The 20,521-nt window shown below is 43.7% G+C and overlaps 1 protein-coding gene across 2 annotated transcripts in view; it reads right to left on the reverse strand.

The window, feature by feature from the left end:
* Spast (spastin) overlaps positions 1-10,963 on the reverse strand; it is a 55,680-nt gene extending 44,717 nt beyond the window's left edge. The window contains exons 1-2 of one of the 2 annotated variants that reach the window (XM_048353180.1): positions 10,402-10,963; positions 1,573-1,656 (exon numbers count right to left, since the gene is read on the reverse strand). In XM_048353180.1, coding sequence (XP_048209137.1) covers positions 1,573-1,656; positions 10,402-10,816 — 499 coding nt within the window. In that variant the 5' untranslated portion in view covers positions 10,817-10,963. Of the gene's footprint in view, positions 1-1,572; positions 1,660-10,401 lie in introns of both variants that reach the window. The other variant, XM_048353179.1, reaches the window with a different exon arrangement.
* Positions 10,964-20,521: the final 9,558 nt, after the last annotated feature.

Consider the following 20,521-nt stretch of genomic DNA (forward strand, 5'->3'; position numbering starts at 1 on the left):
CAAAACACGGATTGGAAATGTGGCTTAGTAGTAGAGTGCTTGCCTAGCATGCATGAAGCCCTGGGTTCAATTCCTCAGTACCACATAAACAGAAAAAGCTGGAAGTGGCACTGTGGCTCAAGTGGAAGAGCACTAACCTTGAGCAGGAACAGGCTCAAGGACAGTGCCCAGGCCCTGAGTTCAAGCCCCAGGACTGGTGCAAAAAAACAAAACAAAACACAACAACAAAAAGTAACTTACTGTTCATGATGCTTTCCAGATCTACTGTGGTATTTCACATATTTCACACGTGTCTCATAAAGTCTATATTCCATGTCCTCCCCACTTCAAAATCTTTAAAATTAGGATTTACTTTATCATCAGTGCCAATTTATTAATGTTATCACCCAGGCTGCAGTCATAACATTTTCTCACTGCCTGTGTATACGTTAATTTGACGTAGGTATTAGTACGTGTTACCTCTAATATGCATAAACTCTACTCAGTAAGATTATGATTTAAACTCTAAGTGATAGGAAAGAAACTTTATCTTAGTGAATTGGCTGGTGTTTTTTTTTTCTCTTAGTGATACTAGAAAGCATTCTCATTGAATGAAATACAGTTTTACTTACAAACAATTCATTTTCTTCTAGCTTTTACTCCATGTAGTTATCAAAGAACTATAAATACATCTTTGCCCGTAATTTATAAAGTCATATCCAACAGTCTCAAAGATCTAACCTCCCATGTTTATTTTTTTTTCTCTTCTCTAATTCATTTTTGCAGGCCTTCTGAATACTTAGGAAAATGTTCTACCATATCCCAAGCCCAGTTATGAATTACATATCTATAATCCCAGCTACACGGGAGACAGAGGAATCATAAATTCAAGGCTAATTGGACAAGGTTAGTAAGAACCCATCTCAAAAAACCAAAATGAAATGGCTAGGGCTAGTTCAAGTGAAAGAACCCTTGCCTAGCATGCATAGGGTCTTGTAGACAGCAGTAACTATACATCTACAAATGTTAGCAATAATGTTTAAAATATCTTTATTAAGATAACTAGGCCTTATGCTGGTAGCTCACACCTGTAATCCTAGCTACTAAGGAGGCTGGGATCTGATGACTGTGGTACAAAGCCAGCCTGGGCAGGGCAAGAAAGACTGTGAAACTCTTATCCCCAATTAACCACCAGAAAACTGGAAGTGGCACTGTTGCTCAAGTGCCTTGAAGAGCTCAGGGACAGTGCCCAGGCCTAAAGTTCAAGGCCCACAACAATCAACAACAAAAAAGATGGTGCCAATGGCTCAAGCAGATAATCCTAACTACTCAGGAGGCTGTGAACTGATGGTAACTGTAGATAGGGAGAGAAAGAAAGTCCATGAGATTCTTATCTCCAATTAGCCATCAAAAAGTCAGAAGTAGAGCTGTGGCTCAAGTGGCAGAGTGCTAGCCTTGAGCAAAATAGCTCAAGGAGAGCATCTAGCCCTGAGTTCAAGCCTTAAGACAATTTTAAGAACCTACTGAGGGCCTTGGAATATGGCCCAATGGATAATTTGGGATAGCTATAAATAAATGAAAATATAACCTTACCTTGTCCTGTAACTATGACAGCTATTCCTTTTTCTAGTTCTTCAATACCTTTCTTATACCATTCCACAGCTTGATCTTTCTGTCCTGCTTTAAAATAGAAAACACTATTTGAATATATAACAAATATGAAGAGTACTCCCCATACATCCCAAAACATGCTGTTTACAGATGAGAAATGAAAAGAATATGATCAAATAAGTAAGAAGAACATTACTATAGATTTCTTGGTACTTTTAGCATCTTAGTATGTACATGCCTCTTTAACAGAGAATATCATTGCAAACTCTTAAGAGTTTTGGATACTACTTTGCTAATTGTCTTATCGTATTGATACTATAGTCACTTAATAAATGGTTTTATTATATATAGCTAGAAAATATAAACATAGTAGGAAAAAAAAGCACTGTTCACAATAACTACAATGTAATATGTCCTTTGTTGACTGCCCTTGTAAACTTGTATTTAGCAAAAAACTGAAACAAACAGACAAAAACCAAAAAACCCACAAATGACTGCATCATGAGAACTGGCACATGATATACTTACGCATGACACGTAGCAATACATTTCTGTTTTCTTTGAAACAAATGACTGCTTTAAAGCAGTTCTGCTGAGACTTGACAACTGCAGTTTGAAGCCAGCCAGAACAGAAAAGCCCCCATGAGATTCTTATCTCCAATTAACCACTCAAAAACCAGAAGTGGTGCTGTGACTTAAGTGACAGAGACCTAGCCTTGAGCACAAAGAGGCTCAGGGACAGTGCCCAGGCCCTGAGTTCAAGCGCCACAACACACACACACACACACACACACACACACACACACACACACACACACACACACACACACACACACACACACGTTCTGAGCAGACAAGACAAGTCCTGGAGACTCTTATCTTTAATTAGCCAGTAAAGAAAAAAACAGAATTAGGGGTTGGAGGTGTAGCTCGGGTGACACAATGCCAGCCAATGAGAGAAAGTGTCAGATATCGTCTGAGTCCCAGTCGTGGACAAACAAATAGAAAACCAGAAGTAGAGCACTAGCTTTGAACAAAACTCAAAAGTGAGAACCCAAGGCCTTGATTTCAAGCCCCAGTACATGCGTTAAGTGTGCATGAACACACAAACAGAAACACACACACAAATCCAATAAAATAGAGTGGGCAAAACCAGGTGCCAGTGGCTCATTCCCGTAATTCTAGCTACTCAGGAGGCTGAGACCTGAAGACTGTAATTTATTTATTTATTTATTTATTTAGGGCCAGTCCTAGGCCTTGAACTCAGGGCCTGAGCCTGTCCCTGGCTTCTTTTTTGCTCAAGGCTAGCACTCTGCCACTTGAGCCACAGTGCCACTTCTGGCCATTTTCTGTGGTGCTGAGGAATCAAACCCAGGGCCTTATGTATACGAGGCAAGCACTCTTGCCACTAGGCCATATTCCCAGCCCCTGAAGACTGTAATTTAAAGCCAGCCCAGATCAGAAAACCTATGACTCTTATCTCCAATTAATCACCAAAACAAAAAAAACAACCAGAAATAGAGTGTTAGCCTTGATCAAAAGATTGGCTTGAAAGAAAAAAGAATAGTAGAAACTAGAACAGATACTTAACCATATTCGAATATGACCTCTAGAAGATCTAATCTTGAAAGGACTAAAATGATAATAGTTTCCATTTATTGAATGCATTTACTAAAACTCATCTATTACATGCAGCACTTACAGCCACTAGAGTGGCATAGTAATTTGTCTAAAATCTTTTTTTTCTTTTCTCTTTATGTGGTGCTGAGGAATTGAACCCAGGGCTTCATGTATACGAGGCAAGCACTCTACCTCTAGGCCATATCCCCAGCCCTGTCTCAAATCTTTTTTTTTTTTTTTTTTTGCCAGTCCTGGGCCTTGGACTCAGGGCCTGAGCACTGTCCCTGGCTTCCTTTTGCTCAAGGCTAGCACTCTGCCACTTGAGCCACAGCGCCACTTGTGGCCGTTTTCTGTATATGTGGTGCTGGGGAATCGAACCCAGGGCCTCATGTATACGAGGCAAGCTCTCTTGCCACTAGGCCATATCCCCAGCCCCAATATTAGATTTTTGTAACTGTATTTTTTTTGTCTTTTCTTTTTTGGTACTGGGGATTGAGCCCAGGACACTGCACTTGCTAGGCAAGCGCTTTGCTACTGAGCTACTTCCCAGCCCATATTAGATTTTCAAAGCCAAAAAAAGGGAGGAAAAAGCAGTCTCTGACATCTGACACTGACCTAGTACCATCAACTTGGCCTTAGTGTAACTAACTACAAGCTGACATGGCATTTAAAGCCAGTTAAGGGTTGAATTTCACAGACTATCATTATCAGACAAGGCTGCTCTGACCAAAATAGAACAAAACCACTCTAAACATAGACAAAATATAAATACAGTCCAACAATGAAAATACCAAACATTTACCTCTTCAAGTTAATTAATAACCAACTATACAAGAAATCTCCAGGGCTGGGGATATGGCTTAGTGGCAAGAGTGCTTGCCTCGTATACATGAGGCCCTAGGTTCGATTCCCCAGCACCACATATACAGAAAATGGCCAGAAGTGGCGCTGTGGCTCAAGTGGCAGAGTGCTAGCCTTGAGCAAGAAGAAGCCAGGGACAGTGCTCAGGCCCTGAGTCCAAGCCCCAGAACTGGCCAAAAAAAAAAAAAAAAAAAAATCTCCACTCTAGCATTTCTTCCTTCTAGAGGGCTTAAAAACTTATTCAGGAGCTAGGAATATGGCTTAGCGGTAGAGTGCTTGCCTTGCATGCAAGAGCCCTGGGTTCAATTCCTCAGCACCACATAAACAGAAAAAGCCAGAAGTGGCGCTGTGGCTCAAGTGGTAGAGTGCTAGCCTTGAGGGAAAAGAAGCCAGGGACAGTGCTCAGGCCCTCAGTCCAAGCCCCAGGATTGGCAAAAAAAAAAAAAAAAGAAAGAAAGAAAGAAAGAAAAAGCTTATTTAAGGGCTGGGGATATGGGCTAGTGGCAAGAGTGCTTGCCTCGTATACATGAAGCCCTGGGTTCGATTCCCCAGCACCACATATATAGAAAATGGCCAGAAGGGGCACTGTGGCTCAAGTGGCAGAGTGCTACCCTTGAGCAAAAAGAAGCCAGGGACAGTGCTCAGGCCCTGAGTCCAAGCCCCAGGACTGGCCAAAAAAAAAAAAGAAAAAAAGAAAAAAGAAAAAGCTTACTTAGTTAATGCGGCCACATACACAAAATATTATAATCTATAGGATGTCTAGCATGAACAGCTGTTAATTTCCAAACAATACACTGGTACATCAATACTTTCACTAGCATGGTAGGAGTACTATCCCCTAATTGTTATCAAGATAACATAATACTGTAGATCTAATTCCCAGGGTGAGATCTGGAGGATTATGCTTCAAAAGCAGTCTAATGCAAAGTCTGTAAGACAGCATCTTCAAAGCAACCTGCAAAAAGCTGGTTTGGAATGCTGGGAAGGCAGCAGGTAATCCTAGCTACTCAGGAGGCTGAGATCTGAAGATTGGTTCAAAGCCAGCCTTGGGAGAAAAGTCCCCATGAAACTCATCACCAATTAAACACTCAAGAACCGAAGTGACACTGTGGCTCAAGGCTCAGGGACAGCACCCAAGCACTGAGTACAAGCCCTGCAACTGACCAAAAAAGAAAAGCTAGAAGTCAGCTGGATGCTGGTGGCTCACACATATAATCCTAGCTTCTCAGGAGGCCGAGATCTGAGGATTGCAGTTCAAAGCCAACCCTGGGGAAGAAAATCCATGAGATTCTTATCTCACATTAATCACTAGAAAACTGGAAATGGAGCTATGGCTCAAAGTGATAAGAGCATAAGCCTTGAGCAAAGGAGCTCAGGGGCAGTGTCCAGGCCCTGACTTCAAAATCCCATGACTGCCCCACATACACACACATTAAAAAAAAAAAAAATCCCCAGAAGTAGAAGCCAAATGATGGTGCCTCACGCCTGTAATCCTAGCTACCGTGGAGGCTAAGATCTGAGGGTCCTGGTTCAAAACCAGGTTGGGCAGGAAAGTTAAATCAACCAGCAGAAAACCAGAAGTGGCTCAAGTCATAGAGTGCTAGCCTTGAGCAAAAAAACTCAAACACACACACACACACACACACACACACACACACACACACACACACAGAGCTGGTTTGGAGGTATGGGTCAATTGTTTGAATATCACTCATAAGCAAGCAACTTGAACAAGTTTGGTCCAGTAGAAGAGAGTGACATATAAGAATGGAGAGGGGCTGGGAATATGGCCTAGTGACAAGAGTGCTTGCCTAATATACATGAAGCCCTGGGTTTGATTCCTCAGCACCACATATATAGAAAACAGCCAGAAGTGGCACTGTGGCTCAAGTGGCAGAGTGCTAGCCTTGAGCAAAAAGAAGCCAGGGACAGTGCTCAGGCCCTGAGTTCAAGCTCCAGGACTGGCAAAAAAAAAAAAAAAAAAAAAAAGAACGGAGAGGGAAGGTGAAAATAGAAACAGAACATGTATAATTTCCCTAACTGTGGCTGTTTGGTTTCTTTAGTGTAAATCCCACTAAACATTCTTAAGAGAAATTTTATGCATTTTCTTTAAAAGCAATATTATTACAGGGCTGGGAATGCTTGTTTCGTATACATGAAGCCCTGGGTTCGATTCCCCAGCACCACCTATATAGAAAAGGGCCAGAAGTAGTGCTATGACACAAGTGGCAGAGTGCTAGCCTTGAGCAAAAAGAAGCCAGGATAGACAAGGTCCAGGGCTGGCCAAAAAAAAAAAAGTAATATTATCACTTTAAAAAGGTGTATCATTCCAATGACCTTTTTTTGTTAGTTTGTTTTTGCCAGTCCTAGGACTAGTACTCTGGGCTTGGGTGATGTCCTTGAGTTTTTGCTCAATGTTAGTACTCTACCACTTGAACCACAGTCTACTCTGGCTTTTTTCTGAGTAATCACTGGAGCTAAGAGTCTCCTGGACTTTCCTGCTCAGTCTGGTTTCAAACCATGATCCTCAGATCTCACATCCTCCTGAGTAACTAGGATTAAAGGCATGAACTACCAGCATCTGGCTTCCAATATCCTTTTATCAGATAACTTCTCTCTTTTCTCTATGTCTCCTCAGTTCTTCCTACTCTGCTCTTAAATATTAGAAACTTGTGATACTGAACCACACCTTTTATATCTGTCATTGTATTACCCAGGAAATTTCACAATTGTCTACTTACAGAAGTCATGCATAACATGACATAACACGTTCCAGTTAACTCTAAGAGCCACTTTCCCTTTCCTTCTATTCTAAGAAGCTCTTCACCAGAAATACAAACTATAAAGCCTTACTGAATATAAAAGCAAAAGACAGTCCTATTGTGTCTGTTCACCCACACAATTATTGCTGTCTACTACTGTAAGTCTTCTCCTTCCTTCCTTTCTTTTAATTTCTTTCTTTCCTTCTTCTTCTGTTTTCTTTTTTTTTTTTTTTTTTTTTTTGGTGCCAGTCCTGGGGCTTGAACCCCAGGCCTAAGCACTATTCCACAACTCCATGTCTACTTTTTGATAGTTAAATTGAGATAAGTGTCTCAGATACCTTTCTTACCCAAGCTGTCTTCAAACCACAATCCTCACATCTTAGCATTCTGAGCAGCTAAGATTATAGGCGTGAGCAACTAGCACCTAGCTTGTAAGTCTACTCTTTACATTTCAATTTCTCCACATACAAATTAGATGCCATAGGTTATCAGTTACCTAAAGAGGTTCAAAAATTATACACAAAATTACTTCTTTGAGAAAATGAGAATACACACACAAATGCATTATTTAACAAATATCTCACATCTCATTGGAGAAATTTCTCCAATATCACCAAGAATGCAGTTGTTCAAGTAGCTAATATTCAATAAATATTTGTATTAACACATCTTCTAAACATTATTAAATAAAATTTGTTATGCTTCTTTTTTTTAAAAAAAATGCCAGTACTGAGGAGTAAACACTGGGCCTTATGCTCTTGCTTAGGTTTCTCCACTCAAGACTGGTGTTCTACCACTTAAACTACACCTCTACCCTCAGCTCTCTCCTGGTTAGCTGAAGATAAGAGTCTCTTGAGGGGCTGGGAATATGGCCTAGTGGCAAGAGTGCTTGCCTCGTATACATGAAACCCTGGGTTCGATTCCTCAGCACCACATATATAGAAAATGGCCAGAAGTGGCGCTATGGCTCAAGTGGCAGAGTGTTAGGCTTGAACAAAAGCTCAAGGGCAGTGTCCAGGCCTTCAGTTCAAGGCCCAATGCTAGCACATAAAAGAAATTAGCAGCAAAGTTAAGAATGGCATAAAAATAAAATAAAAAAATAAGCCAAGTGTGATAGCACACTTATAATCCCAGCACTGAGAAGATTGAGAACTGAGTACTGGAGGCCAGCCTGAGCTACATAGCAAGACCCTGTCTCAAACCTCACTCCCCATCAAAATGAGCAGTCACTGTGTAAACCACATCTATACAACCACATCTATACATTACTTTATTAAAATGAGATTTAATTCAGCATTTACCATTCAAGACACCAAAGGGTTTCAATTAACTACAGTCTGAAACAGCCCCCTTAATCTGATGAAATAAAGGTGGCTGTCAACAGTACACGTGAAAGCTACATTGTATGTCTAAGGGATGGCATTGGTAGCCCCTTAACTACTAGAGTCAGGAAGGCTTTGAAGATTGTCTATTCACAGATACTCTGATGTGGCAAAAACTAAGGATACTTGAAAGGGAAAGAGGTTGCAAACGTAAACTCTTTACTATTGGATTATGACCCAAATACAAAAATTTGAAAGAAAAGAAAAGAAATAGGCTAGAACAGGACCATAACAACACAACCTGAGCCAGCCTGGCTCAATAATCTCTCTTAAACATATTTTCACTATTATATATAGACTTCAAGTGGAATGCTGGTGGTTCATGCCTATAATACTAGCTACTCATGAGGCTGAGATCTGAGGATTACAGTTCAGAGCCAGCCCAGACAGGAAAGTCCATGAGACTCTTATGAAGATAACCAGAAAACCTGGAGAGGAACTGTGGCTCAAAGTGGTAGAGTGCTAGTCTTGAGCAGAAAAGCTCAGGGACAGTGGCTAGACTCTGAGTTCAAGCCCCAAGACTGGGGGGAAAAAGAGAAAAGAAAAGTAAAAATGATAGCTGGGTTCTGGTGGCTTATGCCTGAAATCCTAGCTACTCAGGAGGCTGAGATCTGAAAATTACAGGCCAAAGTCAGCCTGGGCAGAAGTCTCTTAAGACTCCTCTTATCTCAAATTAACCACAAAAATATCCTGAAATGGGGCTGGTAATGGCTTAGGGGTAGAGTGCTTGCCTTGTATACATGAAGCCCTAGGTTCATTCAATTCCTCACCACATATATAGAAAAAGCCAGAAGTGGTAGAGTGCTAGCCTTGGGCAAAAAGAAGCAAAGGACAGCCTCAGGCCCTAAGTCCAAGTCCCAGGACTGGCAAAAAAGAAAAAAGAGAAAGAACCTGAAGAGCCAATGCTGGTGGTGGTTCACAGCTGTAATCCTAGCCACTCAGGAGGCTGAGGTTTGAGGATTGCAGTTCAAAGCCAGTTGGGGAAAGTAAAGTCCATAAGACTCATACCTCCAATTAATCACCTGAAAACCAGAAGTGGAGTAGTGGCTCAAAGTGGTAGAGTACTAGCCTTGAGCAAAAAGAGCTCAAGGACAGTGCCCAGGCCCTGAGTTCAAGCCCCATGACACACACACACACAGAGCGAGAGCAAAAGAGCAAGAGAGCGAAAGAGTGAGTGCGAGAGAGCAAGAGAAAGAAAGAGAGAAAGTAGGAAGGGAGGGAAAGAAACTGGATTGACAAAAAGAAACTGGTAGGGCTGATTGCATGGCTCACAGGGTAAAACACCTGCCTCCAACAAGCACAAGGCCCTCAGTTCATCCCTCCAACCCAACTCTCAAAAAACCAAGAAAAGAAATATAAAGAATGTAGTATTCATGGGGCTGGGAATTTGCTTAATAGTAGAGTTCTTGTCTAGCATGCATGAAGCCCTGGGTTCGATTCCTCAGCACCACATATATAGAAAAAGCAAGAAGTGGTGCTGTGGCTCAAGTGGTAGATAGAGTGCCAGCCTTAAGCAAAAAGTAGCCAAGGACAGTGCTCAGGCCCTGAGTTCAAGCTCCAGGACTGGCAAAAAAGAAAGAAAGAAAAGAGAAAGAAACAAAGAAAGAGGAAGGTTAGTGCTAAAATACAACTTTATAGAAAAATAGCCAAAAGTCAACCTACTGAAATGTCATGTAACTCTTTAAAATAATGCAAAATTCTTTAAAATAATAATGTAATCACACACAGCTAAATCTTTCAAAATTAAGACTTTTCAAAAAGACTTTCATAATTAAGTTGTTTTTTTCTGACACCACCGTCCTCTGTTTTCACTATAAGCCTATAAAGGCATGTAGCTTCTTTGATATCAAAACGTTTTGGAAAACCTGGCTCAGAAGAAGCCATACACTGTTTACAGTGCAAGAAAGGATCCTTGTGGCCACTCTAGGACAACTGTCACTGTCACTAGCACGTCTGGTTGTCTCATAGGGACTTAGGTCATGCAGCAGTGGGGGGAGTTGGTGCCTGAAACAAAGTGGAAAGCTCGAGTGTCCTCCAATGGGGAAAGGTTTGAGAACAGTGCACGGGGGTCCGGGCTGTGGGGAGGCGTCAGGGGAAGGCGAGGTAGGGACGCAGGTGGTACCCACCCAGGGGAGGGGTGAAGCCCACTGCTTTCTTCCCCAGCTAACCCTCCAGAGCCTAATTACCTTTCTCGTCCTCGTCGATTCGCAGGGCCACGGAGATGTACTCAAAGGCCTGCTTGTGGAAGGCCCGGACGCGCTCGGCCTCCCCGCCGGGCGCTGGCATCGCGGGCGAGGGCGAGGCAGGGGGCGGCGCGGCCCCGGAGCTCCCCTTGGCGGCCATGAGGGCGCGGGAGAAGCGCTGGCAAAGCCACACGAAGAGGAGCCCCAGGTGGAAGGCCACCAGGCGCAGCAGGGCGAAGCCGACAACCAGCGGGTAGGAGAAGTAATACAGGTTCCGCTTATGCGGAGAGCCCGGCGCGTGGGACCGCCCGGCGGCCGGAGGGGCGGGGGCCTGGCAAGGGGGCGGAGGCCTGGGAGGCACCGGGCTGCCGCGGCCGCCGCAGCCTTTCTTCTTCCCTCGTCCGCTCGGAGAACTCATTCACAGCTCCCACTGCCGCCGCCGCCATAACCCACCTCCCGCAGTCCGACGACGACCGAGCGGCGACGGCGGCGGCGGCGGCCACGGCGTCGACCTGGGCCACAGACCCCCGCCCCGCGCGCCCGCCGGTCCGGGAGCTTCCACGCCTCCACGCGCGGCCCGGCCCGCCCCGCCCCGCCCCTTTCGCCTTCCTGGCCCGGAGCACAGCCCCTTCTCCTCCTCCTGAGGTCGGTGGCACCGGCCCCTCCCTCCCGCCGTCCTCTCTACCGCCGGCGAAGCTCGGAGCTGCGGCTGCGCACGCGCGCGTCCACCGCTGTCTTTCTTCGGCGCGCATGCGCACGCCTGAGTCTTTGTTGAGCCGGGCCGTTATGCGCATGTGCGGCATCCCTTTCTCTTTCCCCTGTCCCCCGGGAACTACAATTCGGGATATGCAGTTCCGCCCGCTTTGGTGTCGGGTCCCTGTGGCTAAGCCTGTTTAGCTCAAAGAGGAGGGCGTTGAAGCTTCAGGGTGGCTTGGGTAGCCCACAGGGGTCCTATCTCGCATTGTCAGTTTTCTCATGTATCTTTCATTCTTTTTCTGCTGGTTAGCATAAGCGTTCTGCAAAGGATGGTTGATCAGAGTTCTTAGAAGTAATGTGACTCAACCTCCGACTTATTATCTGAAAGGAAAGTAGCGTGGAAACCAACCTTAGAGCACCCCCAAAATATTAGAAAAGGCGACGAGGTTGAGGGCCACGGATCGAGGAGCTTAACAAAATTAGTAAAGATATCTAACTTGAAGTAATAATCGCATGAATTAGGTAATTCTTAGGCTTTGCTCAATTACGATCCAATAGTTTACAAAGGATTCAAGGATTCTGTACTGTACTTCCCCAGCCTCCCTTCATTTTTTTTTTTTTTTTTTTTTTTGGCCAGTCCTGGGGCTTAGACTCAGGGCCTGAGCACTGTCCCTGGCTTCTCTTTGCTCAAGGCTAGCACTCTGCCACTTGAGCCACAGCGCCACTTCTGGCCATTTTCTGTATATGTGGTGCTGGGGAATTGAACCCAGGGCCTCATGTATACAAGGCAAGCACTCTTGCCACAAGGCCATATCCCCAGCCCCAGCCTCCCTTCATTTGAGGCACTATCTATGTCTGTTCCCAGTATTCTAATAAGACGCAAGTACAGACCATACAGTCACAAAGTAGAACTAAATATTAGGTTATTAGGTCAAATTCTCCTGGGAATTGGAATTGTTTTTATTTTTATTTTTTTAATTTGGTGACAGTACTGGGGCTTGACCCCTGGGCCTGAGTACTCTGTCCTTGAGCTCTTTTTGCTCAAAGCTAGCACTCTACTAAGTGAACTACAGCTCTGCTTTCAACTTTTTTTTTTTTTTTTTTTTTTTTGCCAGTCCTGGGTCTTGGACTCAGGGCCTGAGCACTGTCCCTGGCTTCCTTTTGCTCAAGGCTAGCACTCTGCCACTTGAGCCACATTACCACTTCTGGCCATTTTCTATATATGTGGTGCTGGGGAATTGAACCCAGGGCTTCATGTATACGAGGCAAGCACTCTTACCACTAGGCCATATTCTCAGCCCCTGAGTATTTTTTTTTAAATAAAGCATTTTTTGTTTAAAAAAAAGAAAGAAAGAGACTCAAGGACTTTTTCTGGTGGGGCTGGTTTCAAATCAAGATCCTCAGATCTGTGGGCTGGCCAAAAAAAAAAAAAAAGATCCTCAGATCTCAGCTTCCTGAGTAGCTAGGATTACAGGCGTGAGTCAGTGCACCTAGCAAAACTAGCATTTTGCTGATGCTATGCTGAGATAGAAGGAAGTTGTAATGGAGCTTCTAAAATTGGTCCATCATTCCATCCCACGGGGAAGCCCAGATCTTCTGAGTTCCTACAACCTACCCGATAAATGATTCAGTCTTGCTCTTTATTTTATTTTTTTCCCTTTCTCTTTTCCTTCTTTCTTTCCCTTTCCCAGCCTTTTAGAAAACTCTCCCTTTTTACTTTAGTTAGCCACAATTGTTTCTTGTTGCCTAAAACCAGGGAATGCCAACACAGTCTCCATTGTTTGTAGTGTGAGGATTACAAATGCCTCCTGAGTGATTCCTAGAGTCTCCACATAGTGCCACAGCTTTATCTAATTATTCCTTAGAAATACTCCCTTACAAATAGAAGCTACTGCAAAAATGACTTATGTTTCCTCCTGGCCACTTTCCAGCTCTTTATTCTACTTTCTCTCAAATGATTCAATTCTCCATCTCCCTCCAGCAATGTCTTCTCTTTAAACTACAGAGCAGTTATGTGAAATCTATTATACTTATCCTTATATTGTCAGATATGATATATACAACTTAAATGTGCAATTTAATGGAAAATAATAAACTCCATCCAAGTGAAGGGAAATTGATATCAGCCATTCCTTGAAGTTCTCTGTGAACCCTTTCCTTAACTAAATTTCTTTTCTCCTCCTCCAAAGGATGCCACTATCCTGAACTTTGTAGTAATTATTATTTTGCATGCCATCTTAGTTTTCTGTGTGCCTAGGCATTTTGAAACAATATTCTTCATAGTTTTGTCTGGTCTTGACTTTTTTTATAAATATAATATTCTTAATTTGCTTTTTCTTCTATGTTAAAAATCTTCATTGTAGACCAGGACTAGCAGCTCACACCTATAATTCCAGATTCTTGGTAGGCAGATATGTAGAGGATAGAGATTTGTGGCCAATAATAAGTTAGCAAGGACCTATTACAATAAAATGAACCTGGTATGGTTATATACACCCTTAATTACAGCTACATGAGAGGGACCCTTAGGACAGGAGGATCTTGGTTTAACGCCAGCCAGAAGAAAAAGTAAGACCCTTTCTAAAAAGTAACCTAACAAGTAGGCCTGAAAGTCGTGGGCACTATCTAAAAAGTAGCAAAAAGTACTAGAGAACTACCTCAAGTGGCAGAGTACTTAAGGCTTGGGATCAAATCCTAATATTGCTCCCCCCAAAAAATTATAAAATTAACTTTTCTTATTTCTATTAGCTATAGTACATTTATTTTCATGCTATGTACTATTTTATTAATTTACTTGAATTTCGAATTTACTTCAGTATTCAACTATTGGTACTTACTTTGGTGCCTTCCCTTTTTTTTTTTGCCAGTCCTGGGGCTTGGACTCAGGGCCTGAGCACTGTCCCTGGCTTCTTTTTGCTCAAGGCTAGCACTCTGCCACTTGAGCCACAGCGCCACTTCTGGCCATTTTCTGGCCATTTTCATATGTGGTGCTGGGGAATCGAACCCAGGGCTTCAAGTATACGAGGCAAGCGCTCTTGCCACTAGGCCATATCCCCAGCCTCTCCCCCCCTTTTTTTTTTTTTTTTTGCCAGTCCTGGGGCTTGAACTCAGGGCCTGAGCACTGTCCCTGGCTTCTTTTCCCTCAAGGCTAGCACACTACCACTTGAGCCACAGTGCCACTTCTGATTTTTCCATATATGTGGTGCTGAGGAATCAAACCCAGGGCTTCATGCATACGAGGCATGCACTCTGCCACTAGTTTGGCACCTTTTTTGTCAGTCATTGGGCTTGACCTCAGCACCTGCGCATTGTTCTTGAGCTCTTTCACTAAAGGCTGGTGCTCTACCATTTTGAGCCACAGCTTTATGGTTGGTGGTTAATTGGAAATAAGAGTCTTATAGACTTTCCTGTCTAGGTTGGCTTTGAACCCCAATCCTCAGATCTCAGCCTCCTGAGTAGCTAGCATTACAGGTGTGTGCCATTGGCCCTCTTTATGGTTTTTATTTTTTATTTTTTGCCAGTCCTGGAGTTTGAACTCAGGGCCTGAGCACTGTCTCTGGATTCTTTATGCTCAAGGTTAGCCCTCTACCACTTGAGCCACAGTGCCACTTCTGGCCATTTTCTATATATGTGGGGCTGAGGAACCAAACCCAGGGCTCCATGCATGCTAGGCAAGCACTCTACCACTAAGGCACATTCCCACATTCCCAGCCGTGTGTGTGTGTGTGTGTGTGTGTGTGTGTGTGTGTGTGTGTGTGTGTGTGTGTGTGTGTTTTAAACTTAACTAATTTCTTAGATTTTTTTGTTTGTTTTGTTGGGTTTTTTAACTTTCAGTATTGTGGATTAAATCTATGTCTTAAGTGTACTAAACAAATGAGCTTGGACTAGAAGTATTGCTCAAATGGTAAAGTAATTGCCTTGTTATGTAAGAGACCCTGAATTCAATCCCAAGTACAAAAAAACCATAAAAGGCCCAACCCAGCACCCATAAACCCAGCCCTCTGGCTCCACAATTCCTTTTATAATTTGGCCATGACACCGTCCGCCCTATGGTAGAATGGTTTTGGAGGCAAGTTGGTAGCATTCATATCCTTGCTCTACCACTTCTTTGTCATCTCAGTCTAGTGACTCAGCTTCTGGGGCCTTTTGAATAATGGTGAGAGTAGGACCTGACTTGAAGGTGGTGCTTGGTATTGTTATGGGGTTCGAGAGGGGGGTCCCTGTCCCTCCAAGAGCCAAGAGTCCACCACTCAGAGACAGTCTCAAGCAAAAAGATGGATTTATTGGGGAAGCAAAAAGCAAACTGACTGGCCAGGGACACAGCATAGACTCAGGAGCTGAAACTTCGACAGTGAAAAGTGGGCTGACCAGCCAGGGACTCAGTGCAGGCTTGGGAGCTGCCACTGTGACCCGGAGCAGTCCTCAATTTGGGGTTTATAAAGGTAAAGGCGTAACACAGATGTAGGAGGTTGACGCAGGCGGTAGGGCAAGAAACAAGCAAGCCATTTAGAGAAGCAGAATTTTGGGGTCAGGTTGACCTAATCTACTCCCCCCAACAGTTCCTACCATGTCAAGATGGAGTCAGCTGTACTCCCTACAATAGTATCTGTTGATGAAGAACGCTTCTTTCCCATCTCCTGTACACTTACATTATAATCTAACTGAAATGCACTGTTTGCATGTGTCTAAGCACATCCTCTTACTTTCCAGGACCATGAACAAGTACCCTCAGACTAGTTTTCTTTTTCTGAAAATGGCCACTCTTTCCACTTTCACTGTCAAAGTCCTTCAAGGTTTTTCTGACTTTAGTTTTTGTTTTTTGGTAGGGTGTGGGACTTGAACTCAGGGTTCGGGTGCTGTCCCTGAGCCTCTGTGTGCTCAAGGCTAGTGCTCTACCAATTCAGCCACAACATCACTTCTGGTTTTTCTGGGAGGAGGAGGAGGAGGGGGAGGAGGAGGAGGGGGAGGAGGAGGGGGAGGAGGAGGAGGGGGAGGAGGAGGGGGAGGAGGAGGAGGAGGAGGAGGAGGAGGAGGAGGAGGAGGAGGAGGAGGAGGAGGAGGAGGAGGAGGAGGAGGAGGAAGAGGAACACTGAGGATTAAACTTAGGAACATATGCTTGCTAGGCAAGTACACTATCACTCAAATCATGCCCCCAAGCCTTTTTGCTTTAGTTTTGCGATAAGGTTTCATATTTGTACCTGGCCACCCTGGACTACAATCCTGTACAGTAGCTAGAATGACAGATATGAACCACCATGATCAGTTTACGTATTACGATGGGGTCTTGCTGGGTGCTGGTGGTGGATGCCTGGATACTCAGTAGGCTGAAACCTGAGGATCAGGGTCTGAAGCCAGCTTAGGCAGTAAAATCCCTGGGACTCTTATCTCTAATTAAACACCAAAAGTCAGAAATGAAGCTATGGCTCAAGTCATTGAGCACTATCCTGGAGACAAAAGAGCTCAAGGACAGTACCTATGTCCTAAGCTCAAACACTGAGGCCAGCACACATACACACACACACACACACACACACTACACACACTACACACACACACACTACACACACACACTACACACACACACACACACACAATGGGATCTCATTAGCTTTTTTGCTATTTTGTATTTTAAGATTACCAGCTTGGTCTTCTTGATAAATACTTCCTTTATCACCTCAAGCAGAAATCTTATGTCAATGCAGTTGTTTTGTGCTATAGCTCTTATGCGATGTTGCTCCTACCCCCCTTCCCCCTGTCCCCCAGTCCTGGGGCTTGAATTCAGAGCCTGGGCACTGTCCTTGAGCTGCTTTTGCTCAAGGCTACCACCTGAGCCACAGCACCACGTGTAGCATTTTCTGTTTATGTGGTATTAGGAATTGAACCCAGGGCTTCAGGCACTCTACCACTAGGCCACATTCCCAGCCCTATTATCCTATATCATTCTATGTGAGAGTTAAACACTATCACCTAGATACAGATTGAAATCTTACTAAAATTTATAAAACATGGCTACATTTTATACATTTGCCTCCCTTCCTACATCTAGCTGTATGCCTTATAGTACTCATTGGATTTAGGAATAACTTGAAAACCAATTCAAAAAAATGATAGTGGTAGACATTTTGCTTACAGTGTAGTAAAACACTCCAAAATGTATTAGCTTCAGATAAAAGCCTTTTTTTTTTTGCCAGTCCTAGGGCTTGAACTCAGGGTCTGGGCACTGTCCCTTAGCTTCTTTGCTCAAGGCTAGCACTCTACCACTTCAGCCACAGTGCTACTTCCAGTGTTTTCTGTTTATGTGGTACTGGGGAATCAAACCCAGGGCTTCATGCAAGCTAGGCAAGCACTCTGCCACTAAGCCACACTCCCAGCCCAATAGCCATTTACTTGCCCTAAATTTTGTCTAGATTCTGTTGGGTGGTTTCTTCTGATAGTCTTGCCTGGTGTGAATCAAGTGATAAGTCACATGCTTATGAAGCTGAAATGGATGGATGGCTTCTTTAGTCTCACTCACACATCCAGAGTTTGTTTGTTGCTATTGGATGGGATTCGTGTCTCTAGTCAGATAGTTTAGACTTTTTAGATGTCATTTGATTTCTGGCCTCTTGAAACCTAAATCTGAAAGTTTCCCATTTGCTACAATCCTAGCTAAGCTAGAGGATGAGCTCTGAGGGTCGGGGTTCAAAGCCAGCCGGGCAGGAAAGTCCATGAGACTCTTATCTCCAAATAACCACCAGAAAAGTGGAAGTGGAACTGTGGATCCAAATGGTAGAGCTCTAACCTTGAGCAAAAGAGCTCAGGGACAGTGCCCAGGCCCAGAGTTCAAGCCCCATGACTGACAAAAAAACAACGTTGCCCATTGTGATTTTTGCCATTGTGATTCTTTTTTTGCCAGTCCTGGGGCTTGAACTCAAGGCCTGGCGCTGTTCCAGAGTTTCTTTTTGCTCAAGATTAGCACTCTATCCCTTGAGCCACAGTACCATGTCTAGCTATTTTCTGTTACTGTGGTACTGAGAATTCGAACCCAGGGCTTCATGGATCATAAGCAAGCACTGTACTGCTATATTGGTGCCCTGGTTCCATCAGTTGACTTGTAGTATGATATGAACTAAACTATTTTTTTTCTTTTGGTGCTGGTACTAAGGCTTGAACTCAGAGCCTTGAGCTCTCCCTTAGCTTTTTTGTTCAAGCCTGGTGCTCTATCACTTGGGCCAAACTTCCACTCCAGCTTTTTGCTGGTTGAGTACAGAGTTTCTTGGATTTATCTGCCTGAGTTAGCTTTGAACCCAAATAATTAATCTCAGCCTCCTGAGTAGCTAGGATTACAGGTATAAGCTACTGGTGACTAGCCCAAACTTTTTTTTTTTTGCCAGTCCTGAGGCTTGAACTGAGGGTCAGGGCACTATCCTTGAGCTTCTTTTGCTCAAAGCTAGCACTCTACCACTTGAGCCACAGTGCCATTTCCAGCTTTTCCTGTTTATGTGGTGCTGAAGAATTGAACTCAGGGCTTCATGCATGCTAGGCAAGCACTCTACTACTAAGCCATATTAGCAGCCCCTAGCCCAAACTCTTAGGGATCTTGAACCTTTTCTTCTTTTCAGTTCACATCCTGGGTCCCTTGGGATTATTTGTTTTGAATCCATTTTGTGAGTTAACATCTTCCTAGATTGGTCTCAAGAAAAATTGTGTCTTGATATTTTCCAGGACTGATACTCTGCTTGGACCGAAGATCTGAACCTTCCTAGCCATTCAACCTACAGTGTGGAAGGCTCCTGGTTTTTAGATGGTTAGGACTTTCAGGACACTTAATCTCAAATGGAATCTAGGACAGTTTCACCAGGACAAAAAAGAAGAACTGAGTACTGTGGTAACTAAGCCAGGACATCCAATCACTTTATCACTTTAACCCATTAACTTCTTTGCCAAATAGTTTTTTTTTGTTTTAATTTCAGCACTACTGGACATGTAAGAAACTTCCTAAACACTTAGCTTTAGTTGTTAACTACATTATTTGAAGGAGAACCCAGTGGCAGCTATTGAAGGACCTCTTTTCTTTCTTTCTGTAGTGGGGCTTGAACTCAGCTCTCTTGATCTTTCTCTGCTTATTTGCTCATAGATGGCAGTCTTCCACTTTAATTACACTCCCAGTCTAACATTTTGCTTGTTAATTGGAGATGGAGTCTTGCCAATTTTTATGCCTGGTCTGGCTTTGAACTATGATCTCCTAGGTCTCAGCCTCCTAAGTAGTTAGGATTACAGGAGTGAGCCACTGGCACCCAGTTAGGGCATCTTTTCTTCTTTTTGTTGCTGTTTTGGTCAGTCATGGGGCTTAAATGCAGGGCCCGGGAGCTGTCCCTGAGCTCCTTGCTCAAAGTTAGCACTCTACCACTTTGAGTACAACTCCACCTCTGATCTTCTGGTGGTTAATTAGAGATAAGAGTCTCAAGGACTTTCTGGGCTGTGTTGGCTTTGAATGCAATCCTCAAATCTCAGGCGCCTGTGTAGCTAGGATTACAGGCATGAGCCAACAGTGCCAAGTTTAGGACATCTTTTTAACTGAAGAAAAAAAGAGTAAAATAGAATAGTCTACTTTGAGAAAGAGATGATTGGCTTCTCTGAAATAGAGAAACAGAAGACATGGTTGTAAGTGAGGGATAAGATTAGAGTAACAATATATAAATTATTAGCCGGTCACTATGCTAAGGAACAAAAATAGAATCATGAACATTTCTCTGAATTGAGTCCACAATATGACACATTAGTGATGTAGGAAAATGTGCACACGGAGGAAAAGAATGGAAGGGGGTGACACTGATCAAGATGTGTATTTGTGTGTGCTGCTACAGCGGGGCTTGAACTCGGGGTTTCTTTTGCTTTTATTTTACTCAAGGCCTTCTTCACAGAAGAGCCAAACCTCTCCTTTTTGCTGGGTAACAGGAGATAAGAGTCTCATGGGGGTGGAGTGGAAGGCTGGGAATATGGGCTTAGTGGTAGAGTGCTTGCCTAGCATGCATGAAGCCCTGGGTTCAATTCTTCAATTAGTACCACATTAAACAAACAAAAGCAAGAAGTGGCGCTGTGGATCAAGTGATAAGAGTGCTAACCTTAAGCAAAAGAAGCTCAGGGACAGTGCTCAGGCCCTAAGTTCAAGCCCAAGGACTGAAAAAAAAAAAAATCCAAGCCTGGTGCTAGTGACTCACACCTGAAATCCTTACTATTCAGGGGGCTGGGATCTGAGGATCACAGTTCAAAGCCAGCCCAGGCAAGAAAGTCCATAGGACTATTTTCTCCAATTAGCAACCAAAAAGCCAGAAGTAGAACAGTGGCTCAAGTAGTAGAGTGCTAGCCTTGAGGAAGAATGCTCAGGGGCAGTGGACAGGCCCTGAGTTCACAGCCTAGGACTAGCAAAGGAAAAAAAGTGTCAAAA

This window comes from Perognathus longimembris, chromosome 8, assembly GCF_023159225.1.
Source record: "Perognathus longimembris pacificus isolate PPM17 chromosome 8, ASM2315922v1, whole genome shotgun sequence".
NCBI lineage: Eukaryota > Metazoa > Chordata > Mammalia > Rodentia > Heteromyidae > Perognathus > Perognathus longimembris.